Source organism: Lutra lutra, chromosome 4 (assembly GCF_902655055.1).
Source record: "Lutra lutra chromosome 4, mLutLut1.2, whole genome shotgun sequence".
In the NCBI taxonomy this organism is placed as follows: Eukaryota; Metazoa; Chordata; class Mammalia; order Carnivora; family Mustelidae; genus Lutra; species Lutra lutra.
The window spans coordinates 25,960,659-25,981,075 of NC_062281.1; the positions used below are offsets into that span (position 1 = coordinate 25,960,659).

At 32.9% G+C, this 20,417-nt stretch overlaps 1 protein-coding gene across 5 annotated transcripts in view; it reads left to right on the forward strand.

Annotated features, from left to right (window-relative positions):
* Positions 1 to 20,417, forward strand: part of CSMD3 (CUB and Sushi multiple domains 3) — a 1,255,873-nt gene that overhangs the window by 110,936 nt on the left and 1,124,520 nt on the right. For all 5 annotated transcript variants that reach the window (XM_047727675.1, XM_047727671.1, XM_047727673.1 and 2 more), the window contains exon 2: positions 19,115 to 19,337. In XM_047727675.1, coding sequence (XP_047583631.1) covers positions 19,115 to 19,337 — 223 coding nt within the window. The remainder of the gene's footprint in view (positions 1 to 19,114; positions 19,338 to 20,417) is intronic.

Below are 20,417 nucleotides of genomic sequence, written 5' to 3' on the forward strand. Positions count from 1 at the left end.
GTGAGAAGACAGTGCAATGATCCTAAAATAAAAATGAAGTATCAGTGACCAGATCAGTATGGTAGAGAGGACTTTACTAAAAATGAAAAAGCTTAAACACACACACACACACGCAAATAACATAGTTATGGAACTTAAATTCTGGAGTCAAGTGCATGAGTTCAAATTCCAACTCTGTCATTTGATAGAGGCATGATCTGGGCAATTACTCCTAATTACTCTTCCCATGCCTGTTCCCTCAACTGAAAATTGAGAAAATTCAGGATGACCTCACAGGTCTGTTGAGAGGATTAAATGAGTTATTACAGACAAAATGCTTAAAATAAATACAAGTAAATCTCAAGACAACGTATTTCTCTTCTTTATAAATGTATGAGTAAACAAAATATGAAGAATTTATTTTGAATAATCCAAATGGGATGATGCAACATGAGTGGAACTAAATTCTGTGAGATGTCTAAGAGGACTTTCTAGACAGGATTAGAATACCAACTCTATTAGAATTTGTGCTCATCTTTGTCATACTTTTTTGTAATTTACTTGCAAGCCCACATATAAAATAAAATATTTGTATAAAAAGTAATATTAAGTATATTACATCTTGCACAGGTTATTGAGGAGAGTTATGATGTTCAAAATTGAGACATTTTTGTATGATGAATTGCTTCTGTAATTGGCATTACAATTATAGCTAGCATAAAAATATTGTACTTTTGGGCCCCTCAGGGGCTGTTGATTAAGTGTCTGCCTTCAGCTCAGGTTATGATCCCAGGGTTTTGGGATTGAGCCTGAGGTGTCCTTGAGCTCCCTGCTCAGCAGGGAATCTGCTTAGTCCTTTCCTTCTGCCCCCTCCCCTCTTTCACTTGTAAGCTCTCTCTCTCTCTGTTTCTCAAATAGATAAATAAATCTTAAAAAAATTATACTTTAGAAGTCAATTTAAAGGATCTTTATTCAAGTTTACATAGAAGGCCAGTATCATTTTACTTTTCATATTTGGCATATCTTGAAACTAAAATTAAAATAGGTTGGTTTTATAGAATACCCCTTGTTCTGATTTTTATCAAGACTTGTGAATAATTACACAAATACTAAGTGATATGTTCCCTTAAGTATTATGCTTTGTGGGTACACTATGCTGGGCATTTTATATACCTTATTTTTAATGCTTATAATATCTTTTTACATAGTTTTAATTATGAAAGTGAGGTCCAAGGAAAATAAAAGACTTACAAAAACTATAAAACTTATCTACAGCTGGAGTGGGTGAAAGCCAAAGGCAGAAACCTAAAAATGTTGTAAACTGTAAAGTGCTATGCAATATTAATTACTATTTTTCTACCGGAGATAACAAAAGTTAATATTAAATTATCCGAATGCCTATCTTCTTGCTCATTATAATGCTAATTTTATGTGATTGATTTATGTGGTTAAAATTTATCTTTTATTATATTGATAAGAGACAATTCACATGGCTTGCCCATAGATGTATAAACGCAGTTTGCTGGAGTATGAAGCTATGTTTTCCAGTGCTAATTATTTTTGCGCTTACTTCACAATGCTTATACTTTTTATGGGTTTGATGTCCAAATGAAACTTAAATGTGATGTTGATGTCACATATAAAATCATATAAAGCAAAATGAAGAAGATTAGGGATTCAGGGCTTATGCAGGAAAACAGTACAATCAGAAATGGATTTTCACTTTGTTTTAAAGCAAACATAGACTTACAGTCTTGTGTCTCCAGTTCTGTTCTTTTAAGAAGTTCAAATTCTATACAACTATCACACAGATAATTTCACAATTTGTTAACTCTGGCCAGAAGAAAAAAAGAAAGAAAGAAAGATATCTAAAACATAATTTTGTTCTCAAGGGTTTTGTGATCTAACTGGAAAGAAAAAAATATTAATACATGTGCATCAACCACTAAGCAGTAAAACACAATTAATAAATGACTTTGGTGGGGCACCTGGGTGGCTCAGTGGGTTAAAGCCTCTGCCTTCAGCTCAGGTCATGATCCCAGGGTCCCGGGATGGAGCCCCGCATTGGGCTCCCTGCTCAGCGGGGAGCCTGCTTCCTCCTCTCTCTCTGCCTGTTTCTCTCCTACTTGTGATCTCTGTTTGTCAAATAAATAAATAAAATCTTTAAAAAAAATGACTTTGGTTTTGGGGTTTTAGACAGTTACACATCAAAGGAGCCCAGAATAAGTGGGATATTTGTAAGAAGGGACGGAATCACATCTAGAACTGAGAGATGATATAAAAGTTCAAGACCAACAGGACAGTTCAGGTTTCAAGATTATGTTTTATTCCTTACTTTGCTCATGCATTAGAAATTGCCATTTCAAAAAAAAAAAAGAAATTGCCATTTCCACACTCAATGATTAACTCACTTGAGTATGACAAATACTAATATAGAATTTAGTGTGTTAGTACAAATCAACTTGTAGACTAATGAGAATATGAAGAAAAGAGTATGCGAATTAGAGGGCATTTCAATATAAAACTGCCTTAACATGTATGGAGCAAATTATGATGTATTAATTAAATGAGTTTTGTGTTTATTTTCTGAATCATAATACAGTTATAAAATTAAACATGGATATTATATTTTAAAACCTTAATAAACATTTCTTGATTAGCACCTGTGTACTTTGCACAGCAATAATTGGAAATTTTAAAAGATCAAACTGAGGGTTGTAGAAAAGGAGGTGGGTGGGGAGATGGGGGTCAGTAGGTGATGGGCAATAAGGAAGTCATGTGATATGATGAACACTGGGCATTATATGCAACTAATGAATATTGAACACTACACCAGAAGCCAATGATGTACTATATATTGGTGAATTGAGTTTAAATTAACAAAAAAGGGGCGCCTGGGTGGCTCAGTGGGTTAAATCCTCTGCCTTCGGCTCAGGTCATGATCCCGGGGTCCTGGGATCGAGCCCCACATCCAGCTCTCCGCTTGGTGGGGAGTCTGCTTCCCCCTCTCTCTCTCTGCCTGCCTCTCTGCCTACTTGTGATCTCTCTCTCTGTCAAATAAATAATAAAATCTTTAAAAAATAAATAAATAAATTAATTAATTAACAAAAAAAAGAGAGAAATAAGGCTATTTTTCATATAAGAGAAATATATAAAAGATAAATAACATGATGATCGTTCTTGACTCTTTACTTCTCATCAATTAAATGACCAAGAAAAACCTTGCAGTACATGAAAATGTTTAGTTAATAATAGAGAAAATGTGGAAGTATGCGATGAGCCATATGAACAATTTTATACAAATTGTGAATATGATTTGTCTTCTATAAGATAATATGTTAAGTTTGACAACCATTTGACTTTTTAGGAAATTATGAGAAGAAATAAAAAATAGTCTTTTAAAAATAGCACTTATTTACCATTTAGACTTTTTAAAGTTCTTTTCTGTAGATTCCAGTTTCCAACTGGTTAGCATTTTTCCTCTGCCTAAAGGGCATTCTTTTTATGTTCTTATAGTGTAGGTTTGTAGACGATGATTCTCTTTAGCCTTGATTTATCTGAAAACTGTCTGAAATTCACCCTTTAAAAATATTTCTGTTCAATGTAAATTGGATTACTTTTCTGTTATCAATCTAAAAATTTTCTTACTCTGTATTCTGCCTATGATTATTTTTTAGGAGAAGCCTGTGATTTTTTTTTTTTTAAAGATTTTATTTATTTGACAGACAGAGATCACAAGTAGGCAGAGAGAGAGGAAGAAGCTGGTTCCCTGCTGAGCAGAGAGCCAGATGCGGGGCTGGATCCCAGGACTCTGGGATCATGACCTGAGCTGAAAGCAGAGGCTTTAACCCACTGAGCCACCCAGGTGCCCCAGCCTGTGATTTTTTTAAAATCATGTTCCCCTATGTGTAATGTGATTTTTTTTTTTTCCTACAGCCACTTATACATTTTTCTCTTTAACTTAAGTTCAGTATTTTGATTATGGCTGTGGTTCACTTTTTGTTTTCCTACTGACCTTCTCAGAAGTATAAGACTATGCTTCATATAAAGTATGGGAAGTCTGTGCCAATATACATGCATGTGTGTGTATGTGTATATATATACACATACATATACATATATATGTATATATAATCTCATACTATCTTTTCCTCAAGAACTCTACACTTACTTTAAACCATTTGACATTAACCCTACAGACCCTTTGAATTCTCATCATTTTATTTTACTTTTTTCTCCACTGTGACTTTCAAAGTGGGTAATTTGTATTGATACATCCACAAATGTGTTCATGATTCAATGTCTCATTCCGTAGGTTCCATAGTTTTTCTCTGATTCTTTTTAAAAAAATTTATTATTAACATATAATGTATTATTTGTGTCAGGGGTACGTGTCTGTGATTTTACTCTGATTCTTTTTCAGTTTCCATTTCTCTACTAAAATTCTGGTAGAGAATTAAGATGTTGCTACCTTCTTTTAAGACATCAGAATACTTTATTAGCTGTTAAGTAAAATAAGAAGCTTTAAGTAACAGCTTTAAAAGCTTTTAAACAGTTTTGAAAATAGCTGCTTCAGAATTATTATTGCTAGGTTAAGTATTATGCTCATTCTGAGTTAGGTTTTGATTTCTTTCCTTTGTTCTTCCTCCTCCTCCTCCTCTTCCTCTTTTATTTTTCCCCTCTCTTCATCTTCTTCTTCGGCTATGGATTGCATTTTCTGGCTTATTTAAATCCCCAGTAAATATTGATTGATTTTGGACATTGGGATAATGTGTTTTGGAGATTTTGGATTCTGTTAGCTTCCTCAGAAGAATATTGATTCTCAATTCAGAAGGAATTTGAATTATTTTCTTATCACCCTAAACTTGGGTAGTTTTGACTTTAGACTTTGTGAATGGAGATCTATGGAAAGCTCCAAGTATTTGCCACACCCTGCAGCTTGGCAGGATGCAGCCCCCAGTGAATCTTGTCAAAGTTTACCTTTAGGCTTTATGCAGTTAAGTTTAGGGTAGATACTAGTCTATAACGTGGCTTCACACTCCCAAGACTCCTGGTGTCTCAGTTGGTGTTAGAGCTGTTAACAATAGGTTGTTCAGATTTTCCTACAGTAGATTTTCCTACAGGTGGTAGAAAGACCAGCACTCTAATGATTGCTACACTGTTCTTTGATTTTGTTCAACCTTTACTTTTTCTGTTCCAGCAAGAAAGCACAAAGAGGTTGTTATCTAACAATCTTTGGATGTTCTTTTTCTATACATCTACAGCATTGCTCTCAACCATCAGTTTATAGTGAATATGTCCATAGATTACTGAGCACCCCCCTCTGTACAAGTCTATTTTTCCCATGCTCCAGTCCACAAATTCTAGTTGCTGTTTGCCAACTCTGAAATTTGCCTCCTTACAGTACTTTGTATAAGCTCCAATTTTCTGTGCCAGGTTGGGAAATTATTCCCAGGGTAGAGCTGGTAGGACTCTAGGGCTAAAGGCGCAAAAGAAGAGGGGAAAAAAAAAAAAAAAAAGCAAAACCCCAAACATTGTTTTTGGAATATAGGAAATTTACTAATGTAGAAAGAGAGCTTCCTCCAAGCAGGCATAACTATCAAAAGCAGCTACTACCAGTATGAAGCATGGAGTGTAAAGGCAACAACCACAATGACCCTTCTTCTTCTGAACTGTCATCTCTTGCTGACACATTGGCCAAAATCAAATGGAAGCAATGGGGTTAGAGGCAAGATCTGGTGATGCAATCTATGACCAGACTCTTAAGACAAAAAGTGGTATGGGGAAAGCAGTAAAGATATTTGAGTGGAAGAAAGGAAAAATTAGCATATAGATATTTCTGAATTGGGGGCAATAAATTATTTTAAAAAATTTATAATGAAAATACAGTAATTCACATATCTGTGTATTCATTGTGTGAATTCACTGTGTATTCACTGTGTAATCACTGTGAAAATTATACGAGAACCCAACTTATTCCCTTGAAAAATAACATTGTGCACGCACACACACACATATTGCTTAATATTATTGAGAGGAATATGAACAGATATTTATATAGATTTTACCAATATTCTAGGGCTGAAATAAGTATGAAGATTTTGGAGAAGGTAGATTCAAAGCTAAGTGGGCATATCTGGTATAGTTTTTAAATATAGTTTTGAAATAGTTTAATATAGTTTATATATAGTTTATATATATATATATATATAGTTTAATATAGTTTAAATATAGTTTTGAAATAATAGTCATCTTTTTTAATTTTCTGGTAGTTACATATGTACTATTGCTAATCCCCACAAGAATTCTCTAAGCTTAATTTATAGGACACTGAGTCTCAGAAAGACTAAATTTCCCAGGATCACATCATTGTTAAGTGATAAAGTAACTATGTGTAAGTCTAAAGTTTACATTCTGAACAGTACTGAGTGTGAAAGACAATAAAGGTAGTGAGATGACTGATGTGAAACATATCACTTAAGGAGGAAAGGAATCATACAAACTAAAAACCAATATTAAAATATATTCAGAATATCAATGGAGCAATCTGGAGAGAAGGGGTCTTTATGAAGTTGGATTATTCAAAAGCATTGGAATGTGCCAAAATGGATTAAATTTAGAGAACATATGATCCATAGGATATGGTTAGTTATAATTAATAACCATTTTAGTGGCTAAAATTCAGAAGAAAATTAAAGTATTAGTAACAGAAAAATATGATGAAAAGCATCATATTAATGGACTATTTTTTAAACTTTCAGTCCAAGGGGAAAAAGATATAATGCATTTATCACTAGAGGTAGAATGTGACATCTGTGGTCAATGTCTAATAAAACCCACAGTTTCAAAAGCTTAAATTGACAATATTAATAATACTAATAATACATGATATCTTATTTGACTATAATTCTTGATAACTAAATAAGTTAGTTGCTCTTCAATATTTTTTGTGCCAATCAGATCAACTTAAAAGTCATTTATGTTATAATTTTATTGGACTTTTTTTGACCTGAACTTTATGATAATGCCCTCTGAACTGTTTAGAAGTCCACATGATGATTTAGAAATAATTCAGTTTTCACAATTTGCAGTGGGAATATTTGCTTCCAGTAGTAATTCAATAATTTTGAAAATGCCTCAGAGTCATGTATCAAAGCTAGAAAGCAACAGGAGACCATCGATTTCCTCCCTTTGACATTACAAGCTAATGTTTACATGAAATCTGATAATATTTGTCTAAGACAGTTTCATTTGCCAGATTAATACAGTTTCCTCCATTGCTTATTTCTAATTTCATGAGGCATATTCTGTCTCAAAATGCTCTTTCATCATTGATTAATTTATCCCATTTTTCTTCTTGATATTTTTCCTTTAGAATCTTTCCAATTCTACTGGAAATATTTTGACTATTCCACAAGTCTGATAATTCCATTATTATGGAAAATGGTGAATATTCTAGGTAATTCCACACTAAATGGACAATGATGGATCTTACAGCATAAAAATTCAATGAACCCAGGAAAGTAAAATTATGTATTTCTTTGTTACCATCAAGAAGCAAATGAATGAATATTTTGGATATGTAGAAAAATTTGAGTAGCAAAATTTAAAATGTAAGTGCCATCTACAACATACCAGTGATTGATACACTTTACACCTTGGAGAATCTCATCTTTCATCTTAAATCTAAAATATATATTTACCTGATACTAGCAAAATTAATATGAAATGAAGTGGCAAATAACAAGTTTGAGTCATTGAAAAACTAACTTTGATTTGAACATTTATTTTCCCCCTTTGATATATTTTGGATATCTTTTCAAGGACTCCTGTTACAGCAGTTACCATATATGTGTGTAAATTATTTGTTTATGTCTGTTTTTACCACTAACTTCTAATGCTTAAGGGTTGAAACACTGTTATAAAATTTTTGTGAAAATCTAATATGCACTATAGTGTTTGGCACCTAGTCCATGCTCAATGAATGATATGAAACTATTGATCTCAGTGTAAATTATTTTTGTCCAAATGATTATTTCTGCTGATTATTGTGATACAGTTCAGACATAGGTTTTTAGAATGAAAAATTATTTTGGTTGAAAAAGATGCTGAAATAGTGATTGTGTGATAGAGAATGAAGAAGAAAAAGCGACAAAGATAAAACATCACAAAGCAACTTCTTCTCCTAGCTCTGGTAGAGTAGCCTGTATCAAACCTTCCATCAAAAATGGTTATAAATAATAGATAAACCCAAAATAAATCAAGCAAACAAAAAGTATTTATTGCCAGACTTAAGTTAAATGCCAGAGAAAACTGTTCAGGTAGAAGAAAAATAAACCTAATGGAAAGATTGAAATGATGAAAAGAAGAAATGTGTAGGTATATCCAATGAATGTTAACTTTAGATTAAGAGAGTAAGAGTGTCTTTTGGTTGTTTATAATATATGTATAATTAAAGTCTACAAAAATAATGGTGCAAACATCAAGGGATGGGGTGGAGTTATAATGTTCTACTGTCCTTGCTTTGTTCATGAACTAATAAAGGTACTAATTATAGTTTACTCTAATCATCAAGGCTACAAATTTTATTCTCTAGGGTTACCACTAAAGAATATGAAATTGATAAGCTAACGGAGAGGAAAAAAGTCAATGAAAATACCCACTTCATTAATATAAAATAAGGCAAAAAGGGGAAATAAAAGGAACATAAAACAGATGTAACAGAGAAAACAAATATATAATTAGAATAAGTTAAAAGATAATGACTCTAATTTAGAAGTAAAGACTAACACATAAACTTTAAGAAATTAAACCCTACATGCTATTCATAAGAAATCCACCTTGCCTATAATATAATAATCATAAGTACATACACTAACTCATAAATAACTGAAAGTATCTATACTAATGTGAGATAAAGAGAATTTGTGACACAACCATTGGTGGATCCAAAGAAAATCATTTCATAATGGTAGAGAACTAAGTTCACCATAATACCAAGAATTATTTGTCTGGTAATTTACTGCCCAAATAATGGAACAAAAATGAAATAAAAGGAACAAATGCACACTGCAGAGATTTTTAAGTTACTTGGTAGCAGATTAAGAAGACAGAGAAAAAAATTAGTATGAATAATAAATATCTCACTAACACAAATAAAACTTTGACACAAATGGCATACATTCACCCAATAAATGAAGAATACTCACTCATTATGAATCTACATAGAAATATACCAATATCAGGGATGCTGGGCTGGCATCTTTGGTTAAGCCACTGAATCTTGGTTTCTGTTCAGGTACTGATCTGCACTCAGAGTGGAGTCTGCTTAAGTTTCTTTCTCCATCTCCCTCTCTCACTCACCAACCAACTCTATCATCATGTCCTCTCTCTCAAATTAATTAATTAATTAATTCAGCAAAAGAAATTTACCAATATCAGGATATATTTTCTCCTTCAAAACATTAACATTTGATTTCCTGAGATTAAAAACTGACCTCCCACTCTAAAATAATAATAAATAGTATTATAAATAATAAAATAATTATATTATTGAAAATAATAAAATATTTTAATGTGTTTTTATTGATAACCTGAACTAGAGCCGTGGAATTACATTTCATAGGCACTGTCTGCTAGCATATTTGATACATTTGGGCAATAGGCATTTTTCATTCTCTGACAAACTGGTAATAGGGTTTTCTAGTGTGTTTATTCAAATTTGTGTGGTCAAATTCAAAGAAAATAGACTAGTTAAATTATGTAATGGAGCTTCATGGCTAAAGATGATAATTGTAGTAATAAATAAGAGGACAAGGAAAAGAAGAAAGAGTGTTAACATGTATAATAGTCACTATGTTTAAAATACTGTTCAAAGAGATTTTCAGTTATTAACATGCTTAACCATTAAAACAGTTACTCATTATCTCATTTTATAAATAAAGAAACTTGACACATAATAAGATAAGGTAATTTGCACAAAAAGAGTGCTAAATTGTGAGGATGGGATGTCTAGCTGCATAAACTGAGACTCACTGAAAAACTGATATTTTTAATAAAACCATAAATTACATTTTAAAGTCTAATTAAAGAGACAATTGCAGATAAGAAAGTCTCAGTAAATTCATATTTTAGAGAATGAATATTAAAAATACAGTGATCTTTTAGAAAAATAAAACTCATTGCAAATTTAAAAATTTTTAATGACTATTTCAAACTTTCTTATCTCTGCCATAATAATATTGCTTAGACATTACCCAAATCAAAACAATGTATCAATGGTTGATAACTGTTTAACTTTAAATGAAACAAAAAGTATTTTTATTATAGTTAACTATACTTTTTTAACAATATGAATTTTATTTTTTTAATTTTTTTGAGTGTAGTTGATACATAATGTTACATTAGTTTCAGATATACAACAGAATTCACCTTCTTCATATGTTATGCTAAGGGTTACCACAAGTGCAACTACCCTTTGTCACTGTATATTGCTCCCAAATATCATAGCCTATATTTCCTGTGATGTACCTTTTATTACTATGACTTATTCCTCCTACAACTGGAAGTCTGTATCTCTCCCTCCCCTTCATCCATTTGGCCATCCTCTGTCATCTCCCCTCTGGGAACCACAGTTTGTTCTCTGTATTTATATATCTGATTCTGCTTTTTGTTCATGTATTCATTTGTTTTGGTGTTTAAATTCCACACATGAGTGAAATCCTATGGTGTTTGTCTTTCTCAGTCTGACTTATTTCACTTAGCACAATATCCTCTAGGTGTCACTATTTGTAGATGACATGATATATATAGAAAACCCCAAAGACTCCACCAAAAATCTATTAGAATTAATGAGTGAATTTAGTGAAACTACAGGATATAAAATTAATACCCCAAAATCAGTATGTTTGTATACATTAATAATGAAGTAGCACAAAGAAAATTAAGAATTTCATTTACAATTGCAACAACAACAAAAAAATAAAACACCTAGGGAAAAACTTAGCCAAGGAGGTGAAAGACATATACTTTGAAAACTTTAAGACATTAATGAAAGAAATTGATGATGACACTAATGAAAGAAAAGATATCCCATGCTCATAGATTGGAAGAATTGATATTTTAAAATGCTTATACTAACCAAGGCAATCTACAGATTCAATACAATCTGTATCAAAAAAATTAGCATTTTTCACAGAACTAGAATAAATAATACTAAAATCTGTATGGAAACACAAAAGGCCCCACATAGCCAAAGCAACCTTGAGAAAGAAAAACAGAGCTGAAGGTATCACAATTGCAGATTTCAAGATACATTACAAAACTGTAGTAATCAAAATAGTATGATACTGGCACAAAAATAAACACATAGATCAGTGGAACAAAACAGAGTGCCCAGAAAAACCCCCACACTTAAATAGTCAATTAATTTATGACAAAGGAGACAAGAATATACAATGGGGGAAAGACAATCTCTTCAACAAATGATATTGGGAAAACTGGAGAGCTACATGCAAAAAAAAGAAAGAAAGAAAAAAGAAAAAGAATCTGGACCACTTTCTAACACCATTCACAAAAATAAACTCAAAATAGATTAAACACATAAATCTAAGACTTGAAAACACAAAATTCCTAGAAGAAAACATGGGCAGTAATTTCTCTGACCTTGGGCATAGGAAAGATTTTTCTATACGTGTCTCTTAAGGCAAGGGATAGAAAAGCAAAAACCAAGTATTAGGACTACATTCAAATAAAAATCTTCTGCAGGATGGAGGAAACCATCACCAAAACAAAAAGGCAAAGTACTGAATGGGAGAAGATACTTGCAAATGATCCAATATCCAATAAGGGATTAATATCCAAAATATATGAATGACTAATACAACTAAACACCAAAAAAAAAATCTGATTTAAACATGGACAGAGGACCTGAATAGACATTTTCCCAAAGAAGACATAAGGATGGCCAACAGAGGGGCACCTGGGTGGCTCAGTGGGTTAAGCCTCTGTCTTCGGCTCAGGTCATGGTCTCAGGGTCCTGGGATTGAGCCCCGCATCAGGCTCTCTGCTCAGCGGGGGGACTGCTTCCCCCTTCTCTCTGCTTGCCTCTCTCTTTATGTGGGATCTTTCTCTCTCTTTCTGTCAAGTAAATAAATAAAATTAAAAAAAAAAAAAAAAGGATGACCAACAGACACATGAATAGATGCTCAACATCACTCATCATCAGGGAAATGCAAATCAAAACCACAATGAGATATCACCTTACACCTGTCAGAATGGTTAAAATTAAAAAAAAAAAAAGACAAAAAAATGTTGGCAATGAGGTGGAGGAAAGGGAACCCTTGTGCACTGTTGGTGGGAATGTAATTTGGTACAGACACTGTAGAAAACAATGGAGGTTTCACAAAAAATTAAAAGTAGAAATACCATGTGATCCAGTAACTTCACTACTGGTTTTTATTCAAAGAAAATAAAAACACTAATTCTAAAAGGTATATGCACCCCTATGTTTGTTGCAGCATTATTTACAATAACCAAATTATGGACGCAACCTAAATGTCCACTAAGAGATGAATGCATCAGGAAGACACACACATACACACACACTGGAATATTATGCAGCCTTAAAAGAGATGAAATCTTGCTGGTTAAACACATTTTTAATATTTGTTACATCTATTTTTAACATTTGCTTTATCTAGAAATATGTAGTTTCTTTAGATGTCTCAATTCATTTGAAGATGAGTCATATATCATACACCATCCAAAAGAAAACAGTAAAAGAAGATACATGTGGAAGAATAAAATGATAATCATAGAGTTTAGAAAGAGAGAAAAAATTGCATAGAGGGACCCTCTCTATTTGTAATGTCTTGAGCTTGATATTAAAGGAGGTGGATTTTCACTCACCTCACAGTAACAGGAACCTCCTACTTCCTGCTGGGTGGTTTCAAAAGACATGTAGGGTACACTACTCCCTTATAGTTGTTAATGGAAGCAAATTAGAAAACATGGATTTTTCTTTCCATTTGATTATAATGAAGCAATACCCACCACCACTTTTCCTGCTGGGACAGTCTCAGAAGAAGCCAGTTAAAGAGAAGATTTAAATAACATCCAGAATTTCATAAAGTAAATGATATTATCCAGGTTGTAAGAAAAATTATTTATTGTTCCAAAAGGCAACAAGATCTCCAACTTAATGGAAAAAGGGATCAATGAATACCAACACCACATGACAGATATTTTAAAGCAGCCAGGATAAAAGAAATTCCCTAAGAAACAATGCAGACACTTAAAACAGATAAAAAAAAAAAATAAAGTGCTAGTAAATCAAAAGACTCGGCAAAGAAATGGAACATAGAAAGAAGAGTCAAATCAAAATGTTACATTAAGAGGGGCTCAGCTGGCGAAGCATATAACTCTTGATCTTGGGCTAGTAAATTTGAGTCCTGTCCTGGGTGGAGAGGTTACTTAAAAATAAAATCTTAAAAAAATGCTACAGAAGAAAAGTGCAATAACTGAAATGAAGAGCTCAGTTGGTGTGCTCAAAAGAGAATGGAGGGAATAGAGAAAATAACTGAGGAACTGAAGGAGAAAAGAAATGACCTAATCTAAACAACAGAAAGAAAGTAGTCTTAAAAAAAAATAAATAAAGATGAACAGAGCACCAGCGACCTGTGGGAATAAAATATAGATTCTACCACGTGTCACTGGAGTCATAGAAGAGAGTATAGGGCTAAGGAAGTACTTAAGGAAATAATGACTGAAAACTTTCCAAATTTGGCAAGAGACATACACCTACAGATTAGAAAAGCTGAGTAAACTCCTAAATTGAGAGGCACAAAGAAATCCATACCATGTACATTATAATTAAACTGAAAACTGAGGACAAAAAAGTCTTGCCAGAGAAAAATGACACCTTGCCTGTGGGAGAAAGTCAACAAAGGTATGGAACTCAACAGGACGCACTAATGGTATAATCAACGCTTAGAGAACACTCTATTTACAACATTGGAATACACATTATTTTCAAGTATTCAAGAAACACATATTAAAGATAGACCATATCCTGGGGATTAAAACTTAAAGAGATTTGGACTGAAATCATCTAGGGTATGTTCTCTGATCACTATGGAATCAAACTAGAAATTAATATCAAAAGTTAATTAAAATCCAAACAATTGGAAATAAAACAACTCTCTCCTATAACAGCCATGGCTTCCTTGAAAAGGAAGATTCTGTGAAAATTTAAAATACATTAAACTGAATAAAAATGAAAATATAACATATCGAAATGTGTGAGATGCAGCTTAAGTAGTACTGAGAGACATTTTACAGTACCAAATACATGCATTAGAAATAGAGAAAAGTCTCAAATTAGCAATCTATGCTCCCTCTTTAAGAACCAAGAAAAGAAGAAAAGCTAAATTCAAAATGAGGGGAAGAAAATAAATAATCAAATAAGATGTGAAAATCTGAAAACAGAATAAAGTTATAGAGAAAAAAATCAATGAAACAAAAACTTGTTTTTAAGATCAATGAAATTGGCAAAGCAGTAGCAAGATTGACCAAAAAAATGAGAAAAAAAACACAAAATTACTAATATTAGGAATACAAGAGGGGTTACACCACAGACCTGACAGGAATCAGAAGAATAAGGGCATACTATGAACAACTCCATATTAATGGATCTGACAACTTAGAATTCACTCATTATTTAAACACACACACACACACACACACACACACACACTCTCTCTCTCTCTCTTCCCCTGATATGAAGTATTTACTGGTAGTGATGCATCTACCAAGGAAAACTAAAGAAGTTCCTCAAAAAATTAAAAATAGAACTACCATATAAGTCAGCCATCCCACTTCTAGGTATTTATGAAAAATAATTAAAAGCAGGATCTCAAAGAGATACTTGTACTCCCATGTTCACTGCAACTTTATTCATGATAGCCAAGAAATGGAAACAATCTAAATGTCCATTAAAGTGTGAATGAATACATGAGGTGTGTATTTTTAGGGGAAATCAGAGGGAAATCCTGTCATATTTTACAACATGAATGAACCTTGAGGACATTATGTTAAGTATTTATGAATACTCAAGTACCTTATGAAGTAAGGTAGTCACAGAAGAGCAAATACTGCATGATTCTACTTACACAAAGTATCTAAATTAGTGAAATTCATGCAGAAGAAAGTGGAATGGTGGTTTCCAGGAGCTAGGAAAGATGGGGAAATTAGGAGTTATTTTTCAAGGGGTATAGTGTTTCATTCATGCAAGACGGAAAAGTTCTAGAGATCTGCTGTACAACACTGTGCATGTAGTTAGCAATACTGTCCACTTCAAAACTAGTAAGAGGATAGACTGAAAAAAGAGTCATTCAATATAACTGGCCACAAAAGCACAATTGCAGTGCATAAACACAAGTTTGAAAAAAAAAGTGAAAGGTAAGCACAAGAACATTTCTTGTCAAAGATCTCAACTAGCATAAAAGAAAACAATATAAAACTTTAAATATCATAAAAATACTTGCACAAATAATTGTATTTCTATACTGTACAGAAAAAGTAAAATATGAATGTGAAAAAAGGGAGAAAAAATTAAAAATCTGTATTCTTAACCAAATTCTTGTGACCCAAGTCATGAAAAGTCTAGTTTTGTTCAACTATAAATTAATTCTTTAAGTGGAAAGTCAAGATGTGAAAAATACAACAAAAGGTATTCAAAATGTATATATGAAAGGCAAATGTGGATTACCAATGAGTAATCAGAAAGCTAAGCAATTGTTTCCTAAAAGAGAATTACAAAGAAGAGCCCTTTAAAAATAAGTGAAGGGTATGGAGAGGCAATTCATAAAAGAATAATTATGAATGAATGAGAAGCATATAACAAGATATTTGATCCCAACAGTTATGAGAGAAATGCAAAATAAAATAATAAGATAACATTTTTTTTTGCCTTGTATAAAATCTAATATTGCCAAAATTGAAGCTGAAGGTTGAAAACATTTCATAGCCTGATGATAGCAGTAGAAATTTTCACATTTCTTGAGGATAGTTCGGAAGTATCTACCTAAATTTAAAATGAGACACACCCATTTGTGGAATTTTATCCAAGGCATATATCACACAAATGCACAAGGATATACATCCGAAGTCATTCTTTGTGCCCCTGAAAACACAAAGACTAAAGCTGTCAATAAGAGATACATTAAATAAATTAAAGTACAGACAGACCATATACCATATAGCTATGTAGTCATTAAATATGTAGGAATTAAATTACATTACATTACATTAAATTACATTAAATATGTAAGAATGTAGGAGAAGTACATATGTAGACCCAGAATCAGTGATATTTTACACATATACACAAAAACATTCAGAAAATTATGCACAGTATGACTGATTCTCTTTGTAAATATGGAAATATGCATATATCTGCATTTGCCTAGAAATGGCCTAGAGAGAGATACACACTAAGCTGATAACGATGACCAACCTTGTGAAGCATAAGTAAATGAGGGAGAATTTATTTTACTTTTAAGAACTCTGTTTGTTTCTGTTTTGGGGGTGGGGGGTGGAAACTATAAACCTATTGTTGACAAAATGTACTTTGTTATTATGAATAATGTGATGTTTAATCAAACTTCAGTATAAACAAAAAAATGAAAATAAAATGAAGAACACAGATGAGAAAGCTTAAAAATAGGTGTAATTTTTTTTTTAAAGATTTTATTTATTTATCTGACAGAGAGAGATCACAAGTAGACGGAGAGGCAGGCAGAGAGAGAGAGAGAGGGAAGCAGGCTTCTCGCTGAGCAGAGAGCCCGATGTGGGACTCGATCCCAGGACCCTGAGATCATGACCCGAGCCGAAGGCAGCGGCCCAATAGGTGTAATTCTTAATCTGCCTCGAGAAACAAAAAAAGGAAAGAAACTGAAATGTATGAATCAGCAGGCCCTTAAAGAATTAGTGGCCAGAGCTGAACATGTTATTTTAGGACATATGTCCTTTTTCTAAAGCCATCAGGGTTATGGGGCTTGAGAATATAAAAAAACAGCCCATAGATCAGATTGTAGCTGAAGGGATTCATGCTTTAGTTATGAAGTTCAAATTGGAAGCTGTTCAGGCAGAAAACTAATAGAAATGGGTGATAGCTAATTAACCTAAGGCTTCAAAGTAATTGCTCTGCAAGAAGCAATTTAAAAGGGACCTTTCTCCTTTTTTATTTTTGAAAATCATAAAATGCCCTATTTGACTTTCGGTGCATGAGCAAAATATAGGTATACACACAAATATTGATTTTTTTTAAACTTCTACCTTATTCAACTTCTTGGTAACTTTTTAAAAGGCCAAAAAGAATCACAAGAACTGTGTTTATATCAATACTGAATATCCCAGGTTTAGGATTTTGCGGTAAAATAGAGATAATCAGAGTAGGTTCCTGAAGTAAATGTGGGTAAGAGGATAGGGTTGTAGTGATTAATTCAGCCGTGAGCCACCTGCCTCACCATTGGGGTCAGTAGACCCAGCTACTCTAAAGCATACAGTTGTTTGGTAGAGAAGTGGATACACTAGCAAAAGCATGGTATTCTTGTGAAAAGAGAAAAGAATGCATATACAATATCCCACATCATTCTCTGTCTGCCACAATCTATAACTCTGGCTTCCCATTCATATTTTTCAAAAATATCCATACCTATCATATACTCATTCCTTCTCAGAGAGGGGATCCCCATATTTCCTACATTTTTATATCCAGTTCCAAATATGGATGCTTTGGGTAATAAAGTGTTCTTTCCCCTCAGTTAGCTCGTATTTCTGACTTAACAGCTTCATGGTCCATAAGCTTCATGCACAATCCACAGATCTGGAAATAACACCAATTTCTCAAGAAACATTGTATGTTTTCTAGATGTCTCCAAGAGTCAAGCTGTCAATAGTTCAGACTTCCCATAGAATTAGCACTCTCACAGAACCATGTAAGTTCCTTTTTTTTTTAAAAGTTTTATTTATTTTTTTAGCAGGAGGAGGGGCAGTGGGAAAAAGAGAGACTCCTCAAGCCGACTCCTCTCCGAGTGTGGAGCTTGATGGGGGGCTCTATGCCATGACCCCAAGATCATGACCTGGGACAAAAATCAAGAGTTAGACACAGTGAACGAGCCACCTGGGCTCCCTGCGCCATGGAAGTTTTTAAGATGGCTGCTGTCAGGGTGCTTGGGTGGCTCAGTCAGTTAAGCATCTGTCTTCAGCTCAGGTGATGATCCCAGGGTTCTGGGATGAAGCCCCACATTGGGCTCCCTGCTCAGTGGAGAGCCTGCTCTCCCTCTCCTTCTGTCACTTCCCCTGCTTGTGCTCTCTCTCCATCTCTCTCTGTCAAATAAATAAACTAAACAAACAAACAAATGGCTGCTGTCAGTTGTCCAGGATTCAAATTTTCAATGTCTTTTCTTCCTAACCTTAGGTTTCACTCTGATATAGTTAGTTTAAGATGGTGTTTATCCTAGGCCAACTATTCTAGTCAAAGAAAGAATGATAACGTATATTGTTTTTTTAGATCTGAATCATTTATCCTTCTGGTAGAACCAGGGTGGGAAGGATTTTCCTAAGGCACACTGGCTACATGGTACAGATATGGACACAAAAAAATTAGCATGTTTTACCAAGAAAAAGTGAAGTTAATTTTTTTAAGGCATACCTTAAAAAATCATTTAGTTTTCATTGTTGTTTATGATTGTCCACGATTAGTTTGGAAACTACTTCGAGGAAAGATACCATGTTCTAAGATTTTGTTTGTCTATTGGATCATGAAATGGATAATGATGTGTGGAGAATTTTACTTCATCAACTATTCTATAGTTGCTAACCATAAGATGTTTGGTAGATGGCAAGTGTTTTTTTTTAGGATTTTGCTAGCTATTTTGCTAGTTTTTAGGATTTTGCTTATCTTTTTAAGAAAGAAATCTAGATAATTTACCCAACTTTGCTATTTACAAAATTATGACCACATCTTAGAAAAACAAAAGGTTTTCTTTTTTTTTTTTCAAAACTATACTGTCTCCTGGATTTTTTGTGCTTTATATAATGTTAATGTCTGTTTATTTGTCTTTTGTTTCAGGATTTATTTATACATGTGGTGGAACTTTAAAAGGACTTAATGGCACTATTGAAAGCCCCGGTTTTCCATATGGATATCCAAATGGTGCAAACTGTACATGGGTAATAATAGCAGAAGAACGGAATAGAATACAAATTGTTTTTCAGTCATTTGCTCTAGAAGAAGAATATGACTACTTATCCTTATATGATGGACATCCTCATCCTACAAACTTTAGGACAAGGTTAGTGTGTTTTGAATGGAAGAATGGAGGGAAAATATGTTATGGGTAAAAGTTCATTTTACACAGGGTACGTAATGTTTGTGGTACAATTGTAATAAAGTCATATTCACCATTTAATTTTTATTTATTTGGAATTATATCATCTCAGGCACAAATTAGCTCAGTACGTTTGACTTCATAATGTTAGTATATTAATATTATCTCTCAAAAAAGTGAACAGAAATTGAATTATGACCTCTTTAGATTGGTTAAAAGTGTTTTTTTAAATACTTATTTTCAGGCTTTATTATTTATGGGTAATAACTGTTGATAAAGTGAAAGCATACCATACAATGTCGATACTCAATTTTAATATACAACAATGTGCAAAAATATGTAAAAACCAATATTCATATAAAAATACATTAATTTTATGTATTGTGCATGGTTTAAAAAATCTAAATATCTGAAAAGTTGGACCTATTAGGTCACTAACTGGGAAATTTACATTTCTGTCCATACAAATGAAATTACTTATTTTTAAGCTACTTGATAAAACAGGTGGGAAAATTAGCTGACACCTGCCTATTATTTAAGTGCTTCTTCAAAATTTGTTCTTAGAATATAGGGTATCTAATTATATGAGTAATTTTCGATGTCTTATCAAAAACTCCTTTGAAATATAAACCAACTCTACTTCAAGTTCAAAATATTACATATTTCATTAAGTCCCAGATTTTTACCAAAGTGTGTAATTTTTTAACTATAGTAAACCATTTTTGAACTTTTAACTCAAAATATCCTAAGCAGATAAACTCTTAAGATTTAAAGACTCATTAGATACTTGGCTATGTTTATACTCAGAACGATAGATAAAAATGTCTGTGTTGTTCCAAACCACATGTTTATGCAAAGAAAAGGTTACTAGATTGATTACTGTTTGTTTGTTGTTTGTTGTTCACTTATGGAGTATTTCTAATTATTTCCTTCCCTTACATGAAGTCTTTCAATATCTATCCCTTTAAGAAGTATACAGTAAGGCTGACATGTCTGACAGTATTATTTTATTATCATGGCCAAGATCATTAAAAGCTGAATGTC